Source organism: Saimiri boliviensis, chromosome 11, assembly GCF_048565385.1.
Source record: "Saimiri boliviensis isolate mSaiBol1 chromosome 11, mSaiBol1.pri, whole genome shotgun sequence".
Lineage (NCBI taxonomy): Eukaryota > Metazoa > Chordata > Mammalia > Primates > Cebidae > Saimiri > Saimiri boliviensis.
The window spans coordinates 32265896-32288997 of record NC_133459.1 but is presented as its reverse complement, the minus strand read 5'-3'; the positions used below and the strand labels follow the sequence as shown (position 1 = coordinate 32288997).

General features: G+C 44.9%; 1 protein-coding gene across 7 annotated transcripts in view; it reads left to right on the top strand.

Annotated features, from left to right (window-relative positions):
• Positions 1-23102, top strand: part of CSMD2 (CUB and Sushi multiple domains 2) — a 620269-nt gene that overhangs the window by 578166 nt on the left and 19001 nt on the right. For 6 of the 7 annotated variants that reach the window (XR_012512371.1, XR_012512370.1, XR_012512369.1 and 3 more), the window contains 9 exons: positions 3735-3908; positions 7808-7990; positions 12729-12905; positions 14371-14550; positions 14957-15130; positions 17688-17861; positions 18211-18284; positions 21291-21402; positions 21965-22144. Coding sequence is in view for 3 of the 7 variants with exons in the window: in XM_074380476.1 (XP_074236577.1) it covers positions 3735-3908; positions 7808-7990; positions 12729-12905; positions 14371-14550; positions 14957-15130; positions 17688-17861; positions 18211-18284; positions 21291-21402; positions 21965-22144 (1428 nt within the window). In the remaining 4 variants the exon portion in view is untranslated. Of the gene's footprint in view, positions 1-3734; positions 3909-7807; positions 7996-12728; positions 12906-14370; positions 14551-14956; positions 15131-17687; positions 17862-18210; positions 18285-21290; positions 21403-21964; positions 22145-23102 lie in introns of those variants that run through there. The other variant, XM_074380478.1, reaches the window with a different exon arrangement.

Genomic DNA, 23102 nt, shown 5'->3' with positions numbered 1-23102 from the left:
TTGCTTTGGATTAGGCTTTGGCTTAAAGGAATGTTGTGGCTGGTTTGCTCTTCGGATAGAAGACATACCTACTTTCTATAGTAGGTGGAGCCAAGGATGATGCTAAGCATCCTGCAATGCACAGGGCAGCCCCCTGTAATAAAGACTTGCTCAAACTTTCTCCATATCAGCAATAAGGCCGTTACACTTTCTTATTCATGTATTCACTGGAATAACCCTTCTAATTTCCTTCAGGAACTTTTCCTTTGCACTCACAACTTGGCTAATGATTTGGTGTAGGGCTGTCTCGGCTTTCAACATGCCTTCCTCACTAAGCTTTTAATCATTCCTAGCTTTTGATTTAAAGTGAGAGACACAACTCTTCATTTCACTTGAACACTCAGAGAACATCATAGGGTCATAGGGCTATTAATTGACCTAATTTCAATATTGGTGCATCTCAGGGGATGGGGGCTCAAGGAGAGGGAGACAGACAAGGAATGGTCAGCCAGCGTAGCCGTCAGAACACACATGACATTTATCAATTAAGTTCTCCATTTTATGTGGGCGTGGTTCGTGGTGCCCCAAAACAATTACAATAGTGACATCAAAGATCACTGATCACAGATCACCATAACAGATACAACAATAGTGAAAATATTTGAAATATTGTGAGAATTACCAAAATGTAATGCAGAGACACAAAGTGAGCACATGCTTTTGGAAAAATGGTGCTGTTAGGCTTGCTCAACACAGGATTACCAAAAACCTTCCATTTGTAAAAACAACACAACACCTGTAAAGCCCACTAAAGCAAAGCACAATAAAACTAGGTGTTCCTGTAACTTATAACCAGCTTCCTTCTTTTAGTATTGGCATGATGTATTTTTTTATTATTGTGTTTTTCACTGCTCTCTATCCAAAAAGCATGTAATTGTGATTTTTAAATCCCATCTGACAATCTTTTCTTTCAGCTGAAATCCATTTACATTTTTTTCTTTCTTTTTCTTAGTGAAATATAATTCACACACCATAAAATGCATTCTTTTGATGTATACAATTCAGTGATTTTAGTGTATTCACAAAGTTATACAAGCATCTTCACTGTTTAATTCCAGAACACTTCCATCATTCCCAAGCAGCCCTTCAAAGCCACCTACCATTCCCCGCCCCCACCCCAGCTCCTGGCAACCTCTAATGTACTTTTCTGTCTCTGCGGATTTCCCTGTTCTGGACATTTCATATAAATGGAATTATATGTGTGTCTTTTGTGTCTGGCTACTTCCACTTAACATAAAATTTTCAAAGTTCATGTTTTAGCATACATCACTACTTTATTCCTTTTGGCCAAATACTGTTTCATGATATGAATATACCATATCTTGTTTAACCATTCAACAGTTGATAGATGAACTGAGACTATTATGAACATTTCCACTTTGGGATTATTATGTTTTCATTTTTTGCCTATTATGAATTATGCTGTTTTTAACATTTGTGTATTAGTTTTTGTATGAACATATGTTGTCAATTCTCCCAGGCATATACCTCAGAGGAAAATTACAAAGTGTCATAGAAACCCTACATTTAACTTATTGAGGCACTACCAAACTGTTTTCCAAGTGGTTGCACCATTTTCCATTTCTACCAGCAGTGTATGAGAGTTACTATTTCTCCGTATTCTTTCCTACGCTTGCTATTGTTCATTTTTATTATAGCCATCCTCGTGGATGCAAAGCACTATCTCATTGTACTTTATATTTGCATTTCTCTAATGACGTATGGTTTTAAGTGTCTTTTTATGCACATACTGTGTAACAAATCGTAGTGACTTAATGCAGCAGCTATTTTCTTGCTTACCATTGGCAGTTAGTTCTGGCAGGGTTTAGTGGAGACAGCTCATCTCTGCTCCACATGTTATTGGCTGTGATGGCTCAGATGGGCCGAGAAGATCCCAGATGACCTCACTCACATCTTGGTGCTGGCTGTCAGCTGAGGCAATGTGATTGTTCTCCACATGTTCCCTCCCCTCATGAGTTCTTGTCATTCAGTAGTCTATGCCAGACTTCCTTACATGGTGACATAGTACTCCAAACAATGAAGGTAGAAGCTGCCAAGCCTCTAAGGATGTAATTTGGCTCAACATGACTTCCACCAAGTTTCGTTATTTGAAGCAATTCACAAGGCAAGCCTGATCCAAGGGGAGGGGAAACAGACTCCACCCCTTGATGGGAGGAATTGTTAGTATCAGCAGTCTTTGCAGATAATCTACCATGAGCATGTAGAGCAATGTTTGACCCATACTAAGACCACACTGAGAGGTGAAGATACCTAAGACCCATTCATACCATCCCAGTACCTACCAAAATTCATCATCAGGGTCAGCACTGGCCCAACCCAGGTTTGACCTCTTGATCACTTGTCGTGGTCTGCCTGCATGCTATGCCCTGTGTCCTTTCTGGGTACAGTGATTACAGGGATCTCCTACCAGACTCCAAGATTTGGTCCAACTCATTATCATCTCTCCTTGAACTCTTGCAACAGCTCCATCTTTCTTGCACCACCTGGTCCTTTCTCCACACGGTAGTCAGTATAATCTTGTTAAAATGTAAATCAGATCATGTAACTCGAGTGGCTTCCCAACATCCTTCTAATAAACCCCAGATTTCATGCCATCATCTGGCTCGTAGTGGCCTCTCCACCCTTGTCTTCTTCCATTCTGTCCTGGCTCATTCCAGTCCAGCATCCCTGGCTTCCTTGCTGTCTCTCAAACACAGCAAACTCACCCTGGCCTCTGGGCCTTTATGCCTGATGTTCCATCCCTGACAATACTCTTCCCTGAGATTTTGCATGGCTGGCCTCTTCCCATCATTCAAGTCACTTCTCAAAGTCACTTGATCTTCCCTGATGATCCTATTCAAAAATTGTACCTTCATCTCATCCCAGGACACTCTTTTCCTGACAACAGCTTTTCATAGCAACCCCTAGAATTACCTACTCATTTTCTTTCTTGTAGTCTCTCTTCCCCCATGAGAATATTAGTATAGACTTTGTTCTCCCAAACACATGGAGTGCCTAGCACATGACAGGCACTCAATAAATGTGTGTTGAGTAAATGCGAGAACCTTAGGATCAACTTGTGACAAGATCAATGGGAAGGCCAACCCCAGTGATGCTGAAAGCATTGCCCTGCCCTCGCGTAGACATCTCAGTTCTGGTGTTCTAATCTTGTCACTTATTTTCAGTTACACTTCAGTGTTTTAGTAAAGGGAACTTGCATACTATAGGGGACAGGTTGGGGACAACTGATGAGGGAACTGTAAGATGCAGTTAGAAAAGGTCTATAACTGGCTCTCATTCTGGAATCTGGGGCCAGTGAAGACAGTCCTAGGGTGGCAGAGCTCCCATTTTGTCTTATGTGTACTCTGTGTAACACATTCCTGCCAGAGGTATCTTGAGCAGGAGGAAATAGGAAGAGGTAAGCATAAGAGGCAAGAAAGAAAAACATCTAATGTTGTGTATCTGCTACATGCTGAGCAGGTATTATTCTGATTTCATAGATACGGAAACTGTCCACTGAGGTGGGTGGGCATTGTCTGCCAATGCCAGGTGGGCATGCCAGCAGGAAGTTTGCTTCAGTAGACATCCTCAGGTTTCTCTTCTTCCCCACCTCCTGCTTCAAGAAGCCTAGCACGTGTTGTGTGATGGTGATCCATCCCTGTGCAGTCACTGCGATGTTTGTTCTTCCCCCACAGTGGTGTCCTGTGGCCACCCAGGCTCCCCACCTCACTCCCAGATGTCCGGAGACAGCTACATTGTGGGAGCAGTGGTGCGGTACAGCTGCACCAGCAAGCGGACCCTGGTGGGAAACAGCACCCGCATGTGTGGGCTGGATGGCCACTGGACTGGCTCCCTCCCTCACTGTTCAGGTATGGGGCATGGCACTGGGGAAAGGGCTCCAATGCAACACTTGACTGATGGGGTATGGACAAGCCCCCAGGGTGTGAGCATGATTGATGGATGGGAGGAAATCAGACCTCGGAACCCTCATATCTTCCCTCAAAGGTAGAGAGCACAGCGAGACGAGGTCAGAACTTCAGCCTTTGGCAGGCTGAGCTGAGCTTTATCCCCTTAGTCAGCTCTGGCCATGCCCAGGGATGGCAAAACTAGAAAGGGCACAACTTTTACGTCAACCTATGGCCAGAGTCCTGTCCAGACATTTGATTTTATGAGTTCCTGGGGACAGTTCAAGTCTTCCTGTTGATCAGCTCAGGTCCAAGCCCACTCCCATGTTCTCTCTTCAGACTTGTAGGCCCCAGCCTGTTTCCCGCTTCCTTTTCTTATCACTGTCCCTCAACTTGTCCTATGTCCCAGCTACCTAGTGGGGTGCAGTCTTCTTCCCTACTGTATTGAAACACCAGTCCCCAGACTTTTCCTATTAAGTTCATTTTACTGCTAATGAGGACACTCATCGATGCTATCAAAATAACAAATGTAGAGAACTACCAAAGGTCCCATGTGCATAGTATCCAAACCAGAAATGAATGTGCAATGTCGTATAACAGAGCAAAATATTTACAAGTGAATTGTCCCACCAATAGCAGAAACCACCAAGCTAAAATATTAGAGCCTTGCAGCTTTATCTTCTTTGAGAGGGTCCTGCCTGGCCCTGGGAAGGGATTCCATGTTGCCCGCAAGAGGGCAGCTGCTCATGTAGCTTGATGTTCCTCAGGGGGCCCACCTTGGCATTGAAATTAACCCCTAGCCCTTCCCAGGCCAGATCCCTTCAGAGGAAAGGAACATGACCTCCTCCTAATACAGAAGGCTTCTTCTTGATGTGGGACCTTACCCTTAAGGTGTGCCACTGTTCTTGCAGTTTGACATTCCCAGTGAGCCTGACTCCCAAAAGTCAGGTCACTGCCAAAATATTTAACAAGATATTCATTACATCTCTCTAGAAAGTAAAGAGTCACAAAGCCACTGTTTCAAGGGCTGTTGGTTACCCAGGAAATCCCAGACACATCATTCTATATGATCATCCAGGACCTTGGCCTCTCACCCCTATTAATCTCATTAATCACCTAATTAAGGAACTGGGCAAGACTGCATAGGAGCCATGAGGACTCATTTAAGCTGTGCTAGAGGAAGTCCTGTTATCTGTGCCCTGGATTCCTTCTGCTTGGACCTCTGACAGAAGTAATAGGCAATACAGCATTGGAGGACAAGGGTCATGTACGTTGCCTCTCCAGCCTTCTGGAGCTCTCTGAAAACAGAATGAAAAGGGACTCAAGAAACATGAAGGCTGGATAGTGAGTTAACCTTAAATGCCTTAGATGAAAATATGAGGGATGAGAAGAATAGGTGATTAGGAAGTAGCATTAGGTATATACCACAGATCTAGAGATGGTTCCTCCCTTTCTGAAACAGATGTCATCTTTTGCAACAGCATCTCCTTCCAGTCCCATGAAATACACACTCATGAATTCCAGGTCAAAGTTTTGAGTCTCATTGTGTCCAAGCAGTGGACCCAACTGTTGCACCACAATACCTCCTGAGTCCTTGAGCCATAAGCCACTGGGCCACGAAGGCTATGGAGAGACTTCTGGAGTTTGAGACGTACATCAGGAAGTTCACCACCCACAGCTCTACTGTCATTCTCTTTGCCTCTTCAGTAAATAGTTGCCGTCTATCTACTCTGTCCCCATGGTGCCATATCCTATCCAGACTCCCTTCTTTCATTGAACTAGAAGCCTCCATTACTGTAGTGGGGGCCATTCTGGCAGAAAAAGGCCCTAGGACTGAACACCACTGTATAGTCTGTTCTCACACTGCCAAAAGACATACCTGATACTGGGTAATTTATAAACAAAGAGGTTTAATCAGGCTGTACAGGCTTCTGCTTCTGGAAAGGTCTCAGGAAACTTACGGTCATGGAAAAGGGGAAGCAGGCACATCTTCACATGGCTGGCAGGAGAGACAGCAAAGCAAGGAAGTGTGACACACTTTCGAGCAACCAGGTCTCACGAGAACTCACTCAATATCACGAGAACAGCAAGGGGGAAATCCACTCCATGATCCAATCACCTCTCACCAGATCTGTTCCCCAACTTGGGAATTACAATTCCACATGAGATTTGAGTGGGGACACAGAGCCAAACCATGTCAATCCCCTTGTGCCTAGTTTACAAAATGTTGGCCCCAGCTGAGGTCAGCTAGTCAGTGTGTGGAGTTAGAGCTGCTCACTATCAAGATTGTTTCCAGGAAGACCCAGTTCTGCCTGTTGCATGAATTACATACTGGAAACCTTCAAAAGATAAGAAAACCTAGCCAAATGTGACGGGCTCTCTTTTATTAATGTTTACATTGAAGGTTAAATGAATCCCCCTTCCATGGTGGGAAACATAATGGAGAACATGTGGTTATGTAGTGTCTCACAGTCTGAGAGTAGACAAGGAAAGGGAATAATCCCGAGGTTGAGAAGTGGAAGAGACATAAATGGAAAGTGGTGGGGTACACATGACTTAAACATTTATTGGCTCCAACAAACTAGATGTGGTCACTCAGATGTTACCATTTGATGCCCACACATGGTTACATGAGGAGATAGATTCCATGACAGTTGTAACTATCTTCTCACACAGTTGTCACTTATTCTGTAACTTTTCTGTCTTTCCTCATGTTTACCATGGCCTGGACTGATCTAAGGACATCCCCTGCACATTTCTGTATCACAAAATGTGTTGGCCTTGCAGGGTGGACCATAGATCTTGTGGGTTTGTCTCCTGTACTCTACCCTTCTTCACCCCTTGGGTCCTTGGAGCTCTCTTGAGTGGGCTTGCGCAATACCAGCAGCCAGAAAAAATGCAGGAATGTAGCAAGAGGCAAGGGGTGGAGCAAATATGAAATGAGAGGGTCTGAGATGTTTAATCTAGAGCTCACCTGTATTGTATAATTTGTGAGTAGTGCGTCCTCAATGAAAGGCCCAGCATTGGTAACTTTGAATATTTATCATTTCTTTGTGGTGAGAACATTTAAAATTCTCTCCTACAGTTATTTGGAAATATACAATGCATGCATCAAAACATCACCTCGTACCCCATAATATATGCAATGATTATTTGTCAATTAAAGAGAAAATGAAACTTTTTTAAAAGTAACAAATAAATAAATAAAGGCCGAGGATCAAGATCCAAGCCAGGCTGCTGAGACATGAAGCTATGCTAAGGAGTTTGGACTTTATCCTATGGGCATTAGGAAGCCAGTAGAGATGTTTCTGCAGAAAAACATTATTTGAAGAAAAAAAGTCAGATGGTTAGTGATTGTTAAGATTAGAGGACAAAGTAAAAGATGGATTAGAGGGATAGTTTACAAGGAAGGGACATCAGCTGGGAGGCTCTTGCAGTAGTTCTGGCAAAGAATGTTGAATATCTAAGCTAAGACAGTGGCACGGGAGAGGAGATGGGACTACAGAAACAGCAGGTGTTTGGAGGAAAGGGGAAGCGGAAAAGGAGGACATGTGGCCAGTTTGAATCACTGAAATTCCAGACTGGCGCAGGCCACAGAGCCTTTCCTCCGCCTTCTTGCTTCCCCTCCCTGTGTGGTTCCCGGGGACTTACCCAGGACCTCAGATCATCATGTTCTTCCACCATTGTGTAGGAAGGCAGAAGCGCGTGCAGGTAACTTGTGCTAGGCTCAGTCAGGTGTCGCCTCCCTCATTCATGGGGCCCACTGCTTCCCCTCGGTCACATCCCAGTATCTTTCTCTCCCACTTCTCCACTCCCTTTTCTTCCATAAAAAACAACCGGGTTTGTGTGGCTGTGGTCCATAGGAACCAACGTGGGAGTTTGCGGTGACCCTGGGATCCCGGCTCATGGAATCCGTCTGGGAGACAGCTTTGATCCAGGCAGTGTGATGCGCTTCAGCTGTGAAGCTGGCCATGTGCTCCGGGGATCGTCAGAGCGCACCTGTCAAGCCAATGGCTCGTGGAGCGGCTCGCAGCCTGAGTGTGGAGGTAATGTATGTGACCATTCTGCTTCTCCCCTTTGCCCAGCCCCAGAGCTCGCCCCTGCTCCTGCTCTTATTCCCAGGCACCTGCCTTCACAGAGAAAACTGTGGCCCCATTCGAACCCTCAACCTGGCTGTTAGGGACTGCAAAAGATAATTCATGTGCATTTTCATTAGTAATTGAAGGACAAACATATTCCCACCCTCATCTCAAAAGAGAAAAAAACAAAAAAGACTGAATTTGACCCACTGTTTCATTCATTTCGCATATAGTTTCATTCAACAGCTGTGTGCCAAGTGCTGTGGAATGTGATGGAAACACAATAGTGACCAAGATGGACACTGCCATGGTGTGAATGTTTGTGACCTCCCAAAATTATATGTTGAAACCTGGTCACCCAGTGATAGTATTAGGAGGTCGGGCCTTGGGAAGTTATTAGGTCATGGAATGGGATTAATGCTCTTACTTAAAAAAAAAAAAATACGCCAGAAAGCTCCCTTTCCCTTCTGCCATGTGAGGACACAGCAAGAAGGCACCATCTCCGAGCCTGAACAGACAGAGACACACATCTTGCTCTCCTGGGGCTTACAGTAAGGGAAGAGGCTACATTAGATAAATATCCAATGTGCCAAAAGATATACAAATCCAATTTTACAAAACAAGTAATCTAGACCCTCAGTGGTGTTGTCTGAGGTAGCACCAATAGGAGAAATTATTATTTTTCCATATGTTCCTAAGTTTCTGGGAAAAAAAAATTTTAATCTCTCTCTCCAAAGTCCAACCTTTTGCAGCTAGTCCCCAAATCTCTGTCTCTCTCTTTCTTAAAAAAGCCTGCATGGTACTCTCCTAGGTAGGAAGCAAGTTCAGCGGCTGAGAGTAAGGTTGAGTGAGAAGATGTGGAAGAGGAAGATATGAAATAATCATCTAGCAAGATACAAGTGTAATGGAATTGGGAAGTGTGAAATGGCCAGGCTCACTGAGGGCTCACTTAAGGTGGGGGATCATTAATTTAAAGTGAGAGCAGTCAGCATCAGACTGTTTTTGTTCAACCTCATTTTGCCACCTAGGTGTGGGTACAGAGCTGGAGATTTGCCAAGCAACGAAGACATTGGCAGAAGCAGCAAGGGAAAGGAGGGTGAATGTGAGGCAGAGATTATGATGGATCTTGGCATCTAAGCTGGGTAAGGAGGGAGCAGATTTTTGAATGGAGTCAAAGGCAGTGAGAAAGTGATAGGATCAATGGATTATAGATCCCCATAGTACTAATCACCAGAAAACAAATCGCAGAGAGAGGGAGCAGAGGGGACAGGAGGCAGTGGTTAGAGAGCAGGCTGCTGGAAACTGAGCTTGTGGAGTAGTCCTACAGAGCAAGGGGAGATGCTATAGCCCCGGGGGGGTCCAATCTTTTGGCTCCCCTGAGCCACGAAGAATTATCTTGGGCCATCCATAAAATACAGTAAAACTAACAGTAGCTGATGAGCTAAAAAAGAAATCACAAAAAAATCTCATAATATTTTAAGACAATTTATGAATTTGTGTTGGGCCATATTCAAAGCCATCCTGGGCCACACACACCCATGGGTTGCGGGTTGAACAGGTTTGCTCTAGTCCGTCACCATCAGGGGACTCCTGCCTGGGAAATGAGACAGTGGAGTCAGAGCCCTCTCCCATTTGTCTTCCCAAAGTCTTGCCTTTCTGGTGTGGCTATTTGCAAAGTTTGTTTCTGTAGAATTTTGCAGGCATAGCAAGAGAGGTTTGTGGCATTGGAGGAGTGTAATGCAAGGGAGAATTTAATATATTCTTGTGTATTCATGTGACCCACATCCTCATCCACACTACCAAGATGCCAGGTGGAGCCAGTTACCATGTCAGTTACCTGAGTGTTCAGGGACAGAAGGTGGATGGTTATGAGTTTGGACCCAGAAGTGAATGTTTGTTAAATGAAAGAGAGAGAATATACATATGCACACTCAACCTTACTCTCAGCTGTTAAATCAAATCCGTGTGGCTCTGATGACTGCTCTTGACAAACTCCTACCTGTCCTTAAAGGTTCTACTCAAACTCCTATCTCCAGTCCCAATAAGATGCCTCCTTCTTCGTGCTTTTTCCCTTCAACAATAACACTTAATATGTCATACCTTAATTCATCTGTTGATTGGTAGGTTTCTTAGAATAGACTAAGCTCCTCAAGGGGACATAGCCTGGTCACTGTCATATTCCGGGCACCCAGGCAACACAAATATTTGCTGAATGAATGTCAAGGCCTATCTGTTGGGCTAATTTTATAGGAATCATTTTGTAGATTTTATTTTGGGACCACATAAATGTTGTACATACTTAGAAAATTAAATTAAATCAAAGATTAGAAACATGCAATGTCTAAATATCAAAATCCTTAAGGAAACAAATGAACCTAACTGTGTATCAAGTTGATGACTTAATAACCCTAATACTTACTTCAGCTGACTTGAAAAAAATGGAATTGGACTATGGTGTATATCCCAATGACAAAGGGAGCTACAAAGAAAACTTAAACTGTTCTGAGCAATTGTATTGGTAACAATAATATTGATGTTACTATCCTGAAACTATGACATACACAATACCATAATATATATGGATAAAACAAATACAAGTTATTTATTGTCATTAAGAATTAAGACTTTCAGAATAAAAGAGAGAAAATATAAAAATTAAAAAGTCAAAGAAAAAACCTTAATTCTAAATTTGGATTGATAATATCAGTATAAATTCATATTTTCTCTTTTTAATTATTTTTTATTTTTTCAAATTTACAAGGCACATGTGAAATTTTGTTATGGATATGTAATGCACAGTGGTCAAATCAGGGTATTTAGGGTGTCCATCACACAAGTACAATACATTTTTCCCTATAGCCACCCTACTCTGCTATTGAGCACTGAACTTATTTCTTCTTTCTAACTGTATGTTCATGCTCTTTAACCCACTTTTCTTCATCTTCCCACTCCCCTGACTCACCCTTCCCAGTCTCTATTATCTGTTTTTCCACTCTGTGCATTCATGTGCTCTCAATGTATTTTCAATTTAAGAGTTACTTTCCCAGCTCTAACTCTAAAAGTCTAGAATCAATTACCAGATCAATGGCAATGAGTACCCTTAGTGCCTGGATTGTAGTCCATTCTCCATTAAAAGAAACTAGACTCTTTGGAGAAAATGGCTAATTTCTGGGCTGGCACAGGAAATATACAAGACAAATATGGAACATCTCATCACTCCAGCAAGGATTACACCAAAGATAACTGGTGTCACGTTAAAGGGACTCAGGAGCCAACTGGAAGAGCCCGTTGGCCAAAGATGGAGAATCTGAGCATCAATAAGAATAATAATGGCAATGGATGGGAACATAGAAAATATCTTTAGATTCATGAGTTCAAGTATGATTCTTAAATAAACACATTGGTCACTTTTGGAATTTGCTAGGAAACCAACTCATTATTCTGATCTTTGATTTAAAACAGAAACCACACACAAAAAATCAAGCATTATCTGGCCTTCCTATATGAACAGTATTTCAGCATAAGCATATATTTGATGATAGGAAATTTCTTTCTTAATGAAATCTAATACAGAAAGAATGATAAAATTAGAATATCATCACTTTCCAATCCCTAATGAAATAATGAATCTGGTCAATAATCATCAATGACTGCTAAAACTATTAAGTGAAAAACTAATGGAGACTTCATAATGCCACATTAGGCAGACACGCCCTAAATCATTGATGAGCCTCAACAGTATGAACAAGAAAACATCCAGACATTCTGTGCTTCCTGATTCAGTGCAATAGGAAAGGCCCAAACCACCTGTGATTACCATTGCCAGAAAGTAGAAGTTGACTACAGAAAGGAACTACAAGAGATAGAAGAACATGTTAAACCATACCTCATTGATGTAGTTAGCAAAATCCAGAAAGTGTGTTCTACAGGACAGATGTTCCGGTTTCTGTAACTAATTACAGAAGCAGAAATAATAGTCTCTGCAACCTCTGCCTGGTTTCAAACTCTTAGAGATGTGTCAACCAAATGTCACGTGCAGACCCTATTTGGATCCTGATTCAAACAAATCAACTGTTAAAGAAAGAGAAAGATGGCTGGGCATCCTGTAATCCCAGCACTTTGAGAGACTGAGGCAGGTAGATCACAATTCAGGAGTTTGAGACCAGCCTGGCCAATATGGTGAAACCCAGTCTCAACTGAAAATACAAAAATTAGCCAGGTGTGGTGGCCCACACCTGTAGTCCCAGCTACTTGGGAGGCTAAGTCAGAAGAATTGCTTGAACACAAGAGGCAGAGGTTGCAGTGAGCCGAGATCATGCATTGCACTCCAGCCTGGGTGACAGAGCGAGACTGTCTCAAAAAAAAAAAAGCGAGAGCGAGAAAGGCAATTGAGGAAAATAGAGCACTGATGGGATATTTGGTGATATTAAGCAATTATGTTTAAATTTTTAAGGACGATAATAGAATAGATTATCTTTTTTCTTTAAAAAAAAAAAAGTAGAATTTGTTCAGAAGTTTCAAAAGGTTCATAGGAGTTTTTCTTTCCTGTCTAGGGGTGAGACAATTTGATGCAAAAGCAGCATGAGAGGCATTTCTATCCACGGGGTTCCAACACAGCATGTGGCTTCCACTCTGAGCAGTTCTCAGTCCCCCAGGTGATGCCCACCATCGTTCTGGTGAATAATGTACATTTTTGTCTTCCTAGTGATCTCTTGTGGGAATCCCGGGACTCCAAGCAATGCCCGAGTCGTGTTCAGTGATGGCCTGGTTTTCTCCAGCTCTATCGTCTATGAGTGTCGGGAAGGATACTACGCCACAGGCCTGCTCAGCCGTCACTGCTCAGTCAATGGTACCTGGACAGGCAGTGACCCTGAGTGCCTCGGTGAGAGCCCAGGCCCTGCGGGCTCCATGACCAACAGGGGCCCAGATCCTGCATGCTAGAGGAGAAGGCTATCCATGGAAGGTGGTGCAGGATGGTTGGGATGGTTGGGAGCCTGAACAAGAATCATATGAATAGCCTCTGTTGAGCGTATGCTGTGTGGCAGCCACTGGGCTAAGTGCTTCATTTCGTATGCATGTGTCATTGAGTCTTCACCACAACTCCATGAAGTAGCTACTGTTATCCCCATTTTGTATTTGAGATGGCTGAGGCTCAGGGAGGCAGAGAATATATATTGGCCATTTCTCAAGCTCTACCCAATTCCTTGGGCTTTCCCTTCTCTCTCTTAGGATCAAACCCCATGACTCAGCCTGATTCTCTTTTCACTTCAAAGATGCAGCTCTCCACCGTCTTTGTTGCTTCCTTCTCTCCTTATACCTGACCCCACCCAGTATGGGTTCCTGAGCACGGTGTAGCCTCGCGGCTCCCATTTCTTGCTCCCCTCAAGGGTATCCCCAGACCTTTTCCAGGAAAAGTGAGTCACTGGAGAATCCAGATGGAGGGAAAAGATAGGACGAGGAAATGTGACAATGTTCTCCCTGTCAAAGTCCTAGTCTGTGATTTCAGCTCCATCTGAAATCCCATGTCAAGTTCACTTGGGTTTTGAGATCAGAGCTCACCAAGCCCCACCCTCAGTGATACAATGACATAGGCATGACTATTTCATGGGCCATAAGACCCGGCTTCTGGGCTGTTGTCCCTAGGAGTCCTCTGTAGGTGCTGTTGGGCCTATAGAGACCTCCTAGGTACAATAGCAGATAATAAGATGTACTCCTCAGCAGACAAATTAATTGCCTTATGTGGTCCATTAACATACCTTAGGCTCTTCAAACAGAAAACTTCCTCTCCCTGGGCCCTAGCCTCATTTAGGAACTGAGCCCTCTGGACACTTTGTCTTAGAGAGGGCACTTTGAATAAGGTGAATCTTCATAGCCCAAGTTGCAGTGATGTTTAAGGACCCTGTGGGTAAGGACAGGGCCAATGCCAGGGATTTGACCAAACAAAATTTAAATGGGCAAGCTGAGCATGGTGGCTCATACCTGTAGTCCCAGCTACTCAGAAGGCCGAGGTGGGAGGATCACATGAGCCCAGGAGTTCAAGGCTGCAGTGAGCCATGATTGTGCTTCTGGGTGATAGAGTAAACCCTGATGAAAGAAAAGAAAAGAAAGAAAGGAAAGAGAGAAAGAACAAGAGAGAGAAAGCGAGAAAAGAAAGAGAGAGAAAAAAAGAAGGAAAGAAGAAAGAAATTTAGAGTGGGTAGTGCCCATCTGGGATCCTGTGAGGAGACAGGGCATCCCTGATATGACAGTTTCCCTTCTTGGATGTGTGCAGGGAGTGATAGGGATGGTATTGGAGGAGAAATGGGGTCCAGGCCAGGAGTGGACAATGTGTGTCTCTCTTATTCTAGTCATAAACTGTGGTGACCCTGGGATTCCAGCCAATGGCCTTCGGCTGGGCAATGACTTCAGGTACAACAAAACTGTGACGTACCAGTGTGTCCCTGGCTATATGATGGAGTCACATAGAGTATCTGTGCTGAGCTGCACCAAGGACCGGACATGGAATGGAACCAAGCCTGTCTGCAAAGGTGCGTCTGGGGCTGCAGATGTGGACAGAGGGCCAAAGAAGATACAAAAGTGAGATGTAGGACCCTGAACATCTACCTAGAAGGTAGAGGGGTGAGAGGCCAAGCCCTCACACCTTATCAGGGGGTATGCAGGGTGAGAACTGGCCCCTGAACATCTGCCAGGAGCGAATCACAAGTACCAAGATGAGGCCTGGCCCATGAACATTGAGGGGAGGGTCCTGCAAACAGAAGGCATTGTAAGGTGCAAAATGTCAGAACTCCCACAGAAAGAGGGGCCCCTTTCTGGTTCTTCCTGTTTAGCCCAGACTCTAGGCAGGTGCAGTGTAGTCAGTGATACCAATGATAGTGACAGGGGCTAGTTTTCCAGGACAGCATCAGAACTCAGCCTGCTTTGTTCTCCCTCCAGCTCTCATGTGCAAGCCGCCTCCTCTCATCCCCAATGGGAAGGTGGTGGGGTCTGACTTCATGTGGGGCTCAAGCGTGACTTATGCCTGCCTGGAGGGATACCAGCTCTCCCTGCCCGCAGTGCTCACCTGTGAGGGAAATGGGTCCTGGACCGGAGAGCTGCCTCAGTGTTTCCGTAAGTTGCTCACAAGGCCCTTTGGTGTATCCTATTTGATAGCTCTTTCCCCTTGCCTCCTGAGAGCTTTGTGGCTGGAAGGCCCAGAATAGGTAGTCCCCTCCCCAAAACCAGGGAGGAGCTTCATCAAAGACACTGTTAAAGAAGAAGGAAGTGGAAAGGAAGAAAATGAGGATCCCTCAATTGAGCCCTGGTATCAGACACCGTCTAGAGCCACAGAAGGAAATTAAGCTAGAGATACGGTGGGTGTTTTTTGACCTGAAGCATCGTTAACTGTATGGAATAGTGCTCAAAGATCTGGGCGTACCCAGTCCTAGAAATGTGTCTGTTTTTATGGAAAATGGCCTGCACAGAAAAGACTTCTAGGAAACCTGTTATTTTTCTGGTGAGATGCTTTGTTTTTATCCACCTGACCCAGCTGTATCCTGAGGAGTCGCAAGTCTATTCCAGGGCTTGTTCTTTAGTGAGGTCCCCAATTAGCAGGTTCCAGGTCACTTATTCTTGTCACACCCCGTGAATGGGTTCTGGAAGGTTTTCTCCATGCCCATGCTTTGAACAAACAGTAGGACCTATTTTTCTAATTGCCGCTCATCTAATTCTGCAGAAAACTACCCATATACTCATGACACTGTTTTGGGTACTGTGAAAATTTGCTTTCATCTGGGAATTTCTGCAGAGATTAGGGCCAGCCGCTCAAAACTGGACACAGGCATCTGGAGTTACCTCTCCAACCTTCACATGCTACCAGGATCAAGCCTGGACTCAGCAACCTTGCTTTTCCTCTGAGAAATAATTCATATTAACAATGAATTATGGTCATCATGAAAAATATTTACCCATTAGAAAATACCCAAAAAAAGAAAGAAAAATTATCAGAACTCACACTTTGCAGTGATAACCACAATTCAGCTTTTGATTGTGCTCCCACATGCATCACTGTGCATTTTTGCATAGATAGTGATATGTATACATTTTCTAGAACGGGTATTGGCTCATGGCGTGCGTACTGTTTCATAACTTGTATTCGTTGATAGGACACCAAAACCTTCCCATTAACACCTTTCTACCTTTCTTTATCAATATTTGCTGATCTATGCATCATCATTTTTAATGGCTTTAAAGAATTTCCTTGTAGATACAAGTTGTTTAATCTTTTCCCACTGGTGATGAATTTAGGTGATCTCCAACTTAATCATGTTAAAAGCAGTCCTGCAATATGTATTCCTGAAAATTGCCTATCTTTACCCCTGCAGTAAAGCCCTAGAAATGAGAATGCTGGGCTGAGGGCAGTCACACTTCCCTTCTTGACATATGTTGTCAAACTACCTTCTAGAAAGCGTCCCAATTTACATTCCCCACAGCAGTTTATGAGAATATTTCTGCATGCACATCCTCATCACAATGGATTGTGCCAGTATTTTTAAAATATTTACCAGCCTGAGGCGCTTACAAAGACATCTCATTACTTTAACTGGCATCACATTGCTTATGAGAAAGGCCACACCAGTTGCTCTTCACGGCTCAGCCATTTGTGGTTCTGGTCCTTTCAGTTGCCTCCTTCTGGATACGGCAACTTCCCATCATCAGCTTGGTTTCCCAGCTGACTTCTAATTGGTCATCATAGACTCCCCAGCCTTCAGAGCAGAGGCTGCAGGTTCAGCTTCATTTTATTTTGCATGTGGTTATGAGCCTCATGAATCTATGTACGCACACACACATACATTTGCATCATAGCATAAAGCGATGCTTGAAGTGATATCATGGTGAGCTTTTGCCTTTGGTAGTCAATTTTTAATGACACTCTCTGATGTTTACATGGCCTGAATAAAATGGGTACACCCATACACTACCCACTGCAGTACAAATGTGCACCCTTTAGGGAAAGAAATTTGAAACTACTCAATAGCTGTGAACATGATCAACCCTTTAAAAATAATGAATTCACTCCTAGATAAATTCTCCTAAGAAAATAATACGTATGAAAAGAAAATAATACGTGTGAAAGAAGAGTTATATGAAACTGTGTAATGGAAAAAGCCCAATATAAGGGTTATGATAAAATACAATTATGATACAACCCCCTGTTGCTAATTGTGTAGCCAATAAGTAATGAAGATGTCATAAACATAGAAAATGTTTACAAGATAATGCTAAGTGAATGAAACAAGATTTACCATCGCATGGGCTTGGGTTTGCCGCTTCACACAAGTTTACATACAACTGAACTAAGACTAGAAAAGAATGTGCCTGAAAATGGAAAGAACGTTTTGGATGGTGGGATTGTCATTTATTTTTCTTCTATGTTCTAAACTCCCTGTGATGTTACTCCGTTACTTGGATCATGATTTATAAGCACTTGGAATGTAGAAGGGAGAGGAAGCCCACATCAGCAGCAGCACCACAGCAGGTGGAAGCACCTACCTGGGGCTGCCCTGGTTCCCAGAGTTCAAGCTGAACCAGGAAGGGCGCAGCACCGAGAACAAAGGTGGGGGTGTGGGACTGGAGGACTGGGTTCTAGAAAGCAACTCAGACCTCCTTTCTCCCTTCATCTTCCCAGCTGTGTTCTGCGGGGATCCTGGTGTCCCGCCCCGTGGGAGGAGAGAGGACCGAGGCTTCTCCTACAGGTCATCTGTCTCCTTCTCCTGCCATCCCCCTCTGGTGCTGGTGGGCTCTCCACGCAGGTTTTGCCAGTCAGATGGGACATGGAGTGGTACCCAGCCCAGCTGCATAGGTGAGAGGTCATCTGGGACAGGGAGCATCCTGGCTGGGGTGGGGGGCCTTCTGTTTGGGCTTGAGATGATGACTTTCCTTCCCTGTCTTCAGTGGTCTCATCTGCAAAAGGGAACATGTCCTAATCCTACGAGCTTCTGCAGCAGGATGTAAAATACCCAGAGCTAGTGTGCTTCGAGGAGTCAAATAGGCCGCCAGGACCAAGGCTCGGGCCGGGATCTCAGTGGGCAGAGAAGTCAGGATGTGGCTTCCTTTTCTTATCCACACCTATTTCCCAGAGTCCCAGAGTGAGACGAGACAGTGAAAGCTCCCATGACCATGTGATCTGTGTCTTTGTTTTGGCCATCCAGATCCTACCCTGACCACCTGTGCAGACCCTGGTGTGCCACAGTTTGGGATACAGAACAATTCTCAGGGATACCAGGTAAGGAGGTCAGCCAGGACAGGGCTTTCCTACATTCTCTCCCTTCCTGTCACTGTCAACATAAGAGGACCTAGGGACCTTCCTCAGGACAGCACTGGGGGAGGACAGAGCTTGGAAACTGCCGAAAGGAAGCCCTCTGCCTCTTTGGACAGTGCTCCATGGGAGCACCCTGCAGAAACAGAAGGACCATGACATCCATCAGAGAAACTGATGAGAAAGGACAGATGGCATGAAGTTCCACAAACCCTTCCCTGCAAACCCAGGCAGGGTGGTTGCGGAAATACAGAAATGAGTGAGACAGACAGACCTCTTGTCCTCAGGGTGCCCACCCACTCACAGATGCTGGGCTCATGCACAGTGGCAGTGAGCATGTGCCACACAGCAGGCAGGCCCGTCAGCATGGCTGGCCCATTAGGATGCAGGCCCTGCAGGCACATCTTAGATGAGTTTTGGGAAGAAAGAACTTGGACAGTCTGGGGTGGGACACACTGAACAGAGAAAATAAAGAAGAGGAACGTATCGATGTGTTCAAGGCAGGACAATTAGCTGGAGTCCAAGACATGCCCAGGAAAATATCAGGGACTAACATGGACATGACAGGCTGGGATCTAGTCAAGTAATGTGACTGTGTCTATAAGTGCAGACTCCACCCATATCCCAAGAAAATTCCTCTTTCCCCAGCTGGGCATCTGGGACATACTTGAATGCTCCGAATGACAGGGAGCTCATAACTCGCCATGTGAACTGACATTCGTCTCTTTGTATCCGTATGCACTGGGGCCTCACAGAAGACTTCCACAGTCTGTACTCACTCAGCACATGCTTGTGGCCCTGAACTGTTCTAGGTTCTAGGAATACAGTAGGAACAGGACAGGCTGGGTGCCTGTTTGAAGGGAACTGCCTAGCTGAAGACTATAAACAAATAAATAACAAGCTAGCTTCTGAGAGCACTAGACACTGTACAGTGTGATATAAAGTGGTGTGAACAGGGTGGGTTGCCAATTTAGGAAGGATAGTTAGGGAAGGGTGACATTTGAACTGTGGCCTCCACAATGAGAAAGGCTAGCCCCGTGCAGAGCAGGATGACGTTCCTGGCTGAACAAAAGGCTGGTGCAAAGGAGTGCTGAGGGAAGCTTAGTGGCGTGGGGGCCTGGAAAACAGGCCAGCCAGCAAGTCTGCAGCCCCATCAGAAAGGGGAAGGAAGTGCAGTCAAAGAGCAAGGCTGGGTTGGAAAACAGGTTGGCCCTGATGTGTAAAATTAAACACTCACACACTGTATGACCCAGAAGTTCCACCTCTGGAAACATATCCCAGAGACACTCTTGCACAGGTTACCAAGAAACAGGAAAAGTTGTGGCACCATCGTGTAGTGGCTTATTGTACAGCAGAGAAAATGAGTGAACTACAGCTCTGCATGACACGGATGAATCTTAGAAACACACTGTCAAGTGGCAAAGGTGGCATGACACTACTTTTATAAATACTAAAACCAGCAAAGGCATATTAAATTGTTTAGAGATATGTATGCACATATGTGATAGGATTTGTTTTTTAACCAGGCAAGGAAATTAACACAAATTTCAAGATAGCCATTACTACAGAGCGTTGTTGAACAGAGCAGGGAAAGAGCTCCTAGAACATTACAGCCACATTCAGAACATTCTAGCTCTTAAGTTGTGTAGTAGATTCAACTTGTTATTATTATACTTTATATGTGTTCCATATATTGTTTTGTGTATGTCAGATATCACATAATTTTTGCAAAGGCGGCAGCATGGGCCAGGTCATGCAGAGCCTTGAAGCCATGATAAGTATTTTGGATTTTACCCGAAATGTCATTTGAAGGCAACACAACCTGATTCATCGTTTGAAATATTACTCAGGCTGCTGAGTAGAAAATGAATATCAGGGAATTGAGGATAGAAGCACTTAGACAAGGAGGACACTATTGTCTTGACTCCAGGGAAAGAGAAGGTGAGAAGTGATCCCGAACACATTTTATAGGTAGAACCAAGAGGGCTCATTGATGGGATGGCTTGTGGGGTTGAAGAGATCAAAAAGGACTTGAGGTTTCTGATTGGCACAACTGCATGGATAAAGGTGCCATTTGCTAAATCAAAGGATGAAATCCAAGACAGAAACGGGTTCAACATGGAGGAAGGGAGTGGAAATTAAGAGTTATACATTGCATTTGCACATGTTCTAGTAGGTATTAGAGCTACCTACCTGAGTGTTTGAGCTGGGAAGTAGTATAATCCAAGTTGCAGTGCAGGGAACAGATCCAGCCGCGTTACACCAGATGGACTGGGGAGGGAGAGATGGAGCCAGTGGTTGCTGGAGTGTCAAGTCGTACTGTGAGGGGCCGGTGAAGGGCTAAGGGGGAAACATAACTGAGCAGAGGAGGAAGGACAGACGGAGGGAGGGAGGGTGGCAGTTCTGTTCAACAGATATTTACAAAGCACAGCTCCAGATTCTCTGGGGGCCATATCTGTAGAGACAAGTCTCCCATCCTTAAAGAATTTGCAATTTCATTGAGGAAAGGGACACACACACAATAATTTGTACTCTCCTTCACATTTTGTAAAACGCTGTCAAATCCACCATTACATTTGAGTTTCACAACATTCCAGTGTGATTGTGGCAGAAATGGTCACCCCCACTTTATCCTAAGAAGACTAAGGTTTTCAGAGTTCCATGCAGCCTGTTCTGAGTAAATGTAGAAGCCAGAACTCGGATCCAGGGTCTTCTAACTCTGAGTCAGGCACTGTGTCCACAACAGAGTGTAATATTACAACTTTGTTCAGGGCATTAAATGAGGCCTTGTGGAGGAGGCATCATATGTGCTGCCTCAAAGGAGGAATAAAATTTAACCAGGCAGAGAATTAGAAAAAGAGTTTTGCCAGCAACAGCCAGGAGGAGTCAGGCCACGGGAAAGTGGTCAAGGGACAGATGTGGGAAGCACCACAGGAAGGAAGGGGACGATGGGACTTTCCATCCTTGCCACAGGTTGGAAGCACAGTGCTCTTCCGTTGCCAAAAAGGCTACCTGCTTCAGGGCTCCACCACCAGGACCTGCCTGCCCAACCTGACCTGGAGTGGAACCCCGCCTGACTGTGTCCGTGAGTGCAGACTTCACCCACATCCCAAGAAAATTCCTCTTGCCCCAGCTGGGCATCTGGGACATGCTTGAATGCTCTGAATGACAGGGAGCTCACAGCTCTCCATGTTAACTGACATTGGTCTCTTTGTGTCCTTATGCATTGGGGCCTCACAGAAGACTTCCACACAAAAGCCTGACACTGGAAGGCAGTCCCTATGCCTTAGCAAAGAAAAAACTACCCAGTGGCAGCAGCAAAAGCTAACAACTACAAGGCCAGGCCTCAGGATGGAGATACCAAGCTTTTGACCCAGTTACTCCTTCACTCAGGAAGTGCTGCAGGCTTAGGTTTCCCCCCAACCCCAGAGTCAACCAAGCCGATATCCACATGGTCTCCATCTTGGCCAATCCTCTAGACAGACAGCTTGGGGTTAGGGTGGAGGATTGGGGAGGGGGATGCTTGGCATGAAAGAGACTAGAAGGGAAAGGAATTGGCTATTCTATCTAGGAACAGGGGAGTGGTCGAAAGGACCCCTGAAGCCCCTAATCTCCTCAGGTCCAACACGGTCTTTCCTCTCATCCAGCCCACCACTGCAGGCAGCCAGAGACGCCAACGCATGCCAACGTCGGGGCCCTGGACTTGCCCTCCATGGGCTACACGCTCATCTACTCCTGCCAGGAGGGCTTCTCCCTCAAGGGTGGCTCCGAGCACCGCACCTGCAAGGCGGATGGCAGCTGGACAGGCAAGCCGCCCATCTGCCAGGGTGAGTGTGCCTGCTCGGGGAAGCTCTCCAGGGTGGGAGGCTGAAGGTGCCGGCTGAGCTAGAGCTGAAAGGGGGCAAAAAAAAGAAGGAAGGAATTGGGTTTCCAGGGGCTGGATCCTGCTTCTGATTTTCTAAGGTTCTGAGTCTAGAAGACCAAACCAGGGCAGTTTAAAAAGGAACATATTCAACCCACCCCAGGGGTTGCTCCTTTCGCCTGGGCTGAAAACACTCACAGGATCACACTTCATCATTGGGCAGAGGAAAGCGCTTTCTTCCACCAAACTGGAATGACGTATTACATATATTACACCCTTGATAAAACAGCAACAGCCTGTAGGTCCCTTGGAGTTACCAGTTTGTCCCAGACCTCCCTTCCCCTCTTCTTCCTTCACTCGTTCTCTGTTTATTGGGAGTTCGTGTGGCCCCACGTCTGCACTGGGCATGAGGGATTCAGAGGAGAAAGACACAACTCTGCCATGTGTAAGACAGACACGTTATCAGATTTTATATCTGGAGTACCTAGAGGAACATGGAGATGTACCAAATGATGTAGGAATAAGGATGAAGGACACGAAAGTGAAGGAAAGGAGAAGTCAGGGAGGACTTCCTGGAGAAAGTGATGTCTGAGTCCAGTCTTGAGGGAAAGGATTAAGGATAAAGGATTAGTTCAGTGCTGGGACAGCATTAAACTCTCTGACAAGCACTGACCTCACCAGATGCCAGGCGCTGTGCTAAGCACTTTGTATATTTCAACTGATTTAATCCTCACAAGATCCTATGAGGCTATTTAGTATCTGAGGAAACTAGGGCACAGAGAAGTTATCTAATGTGCCCAAGGTCCCCAGCTGAGAAAGGTTAAGAGCTAAAGTTCCATACCCTGACGGTCTAACTTTAGGATCTATGACGATTTTGCTATCCTGCCACTCAGGGGGAAGCCTTCAGGGTCAGAGCCTGTATC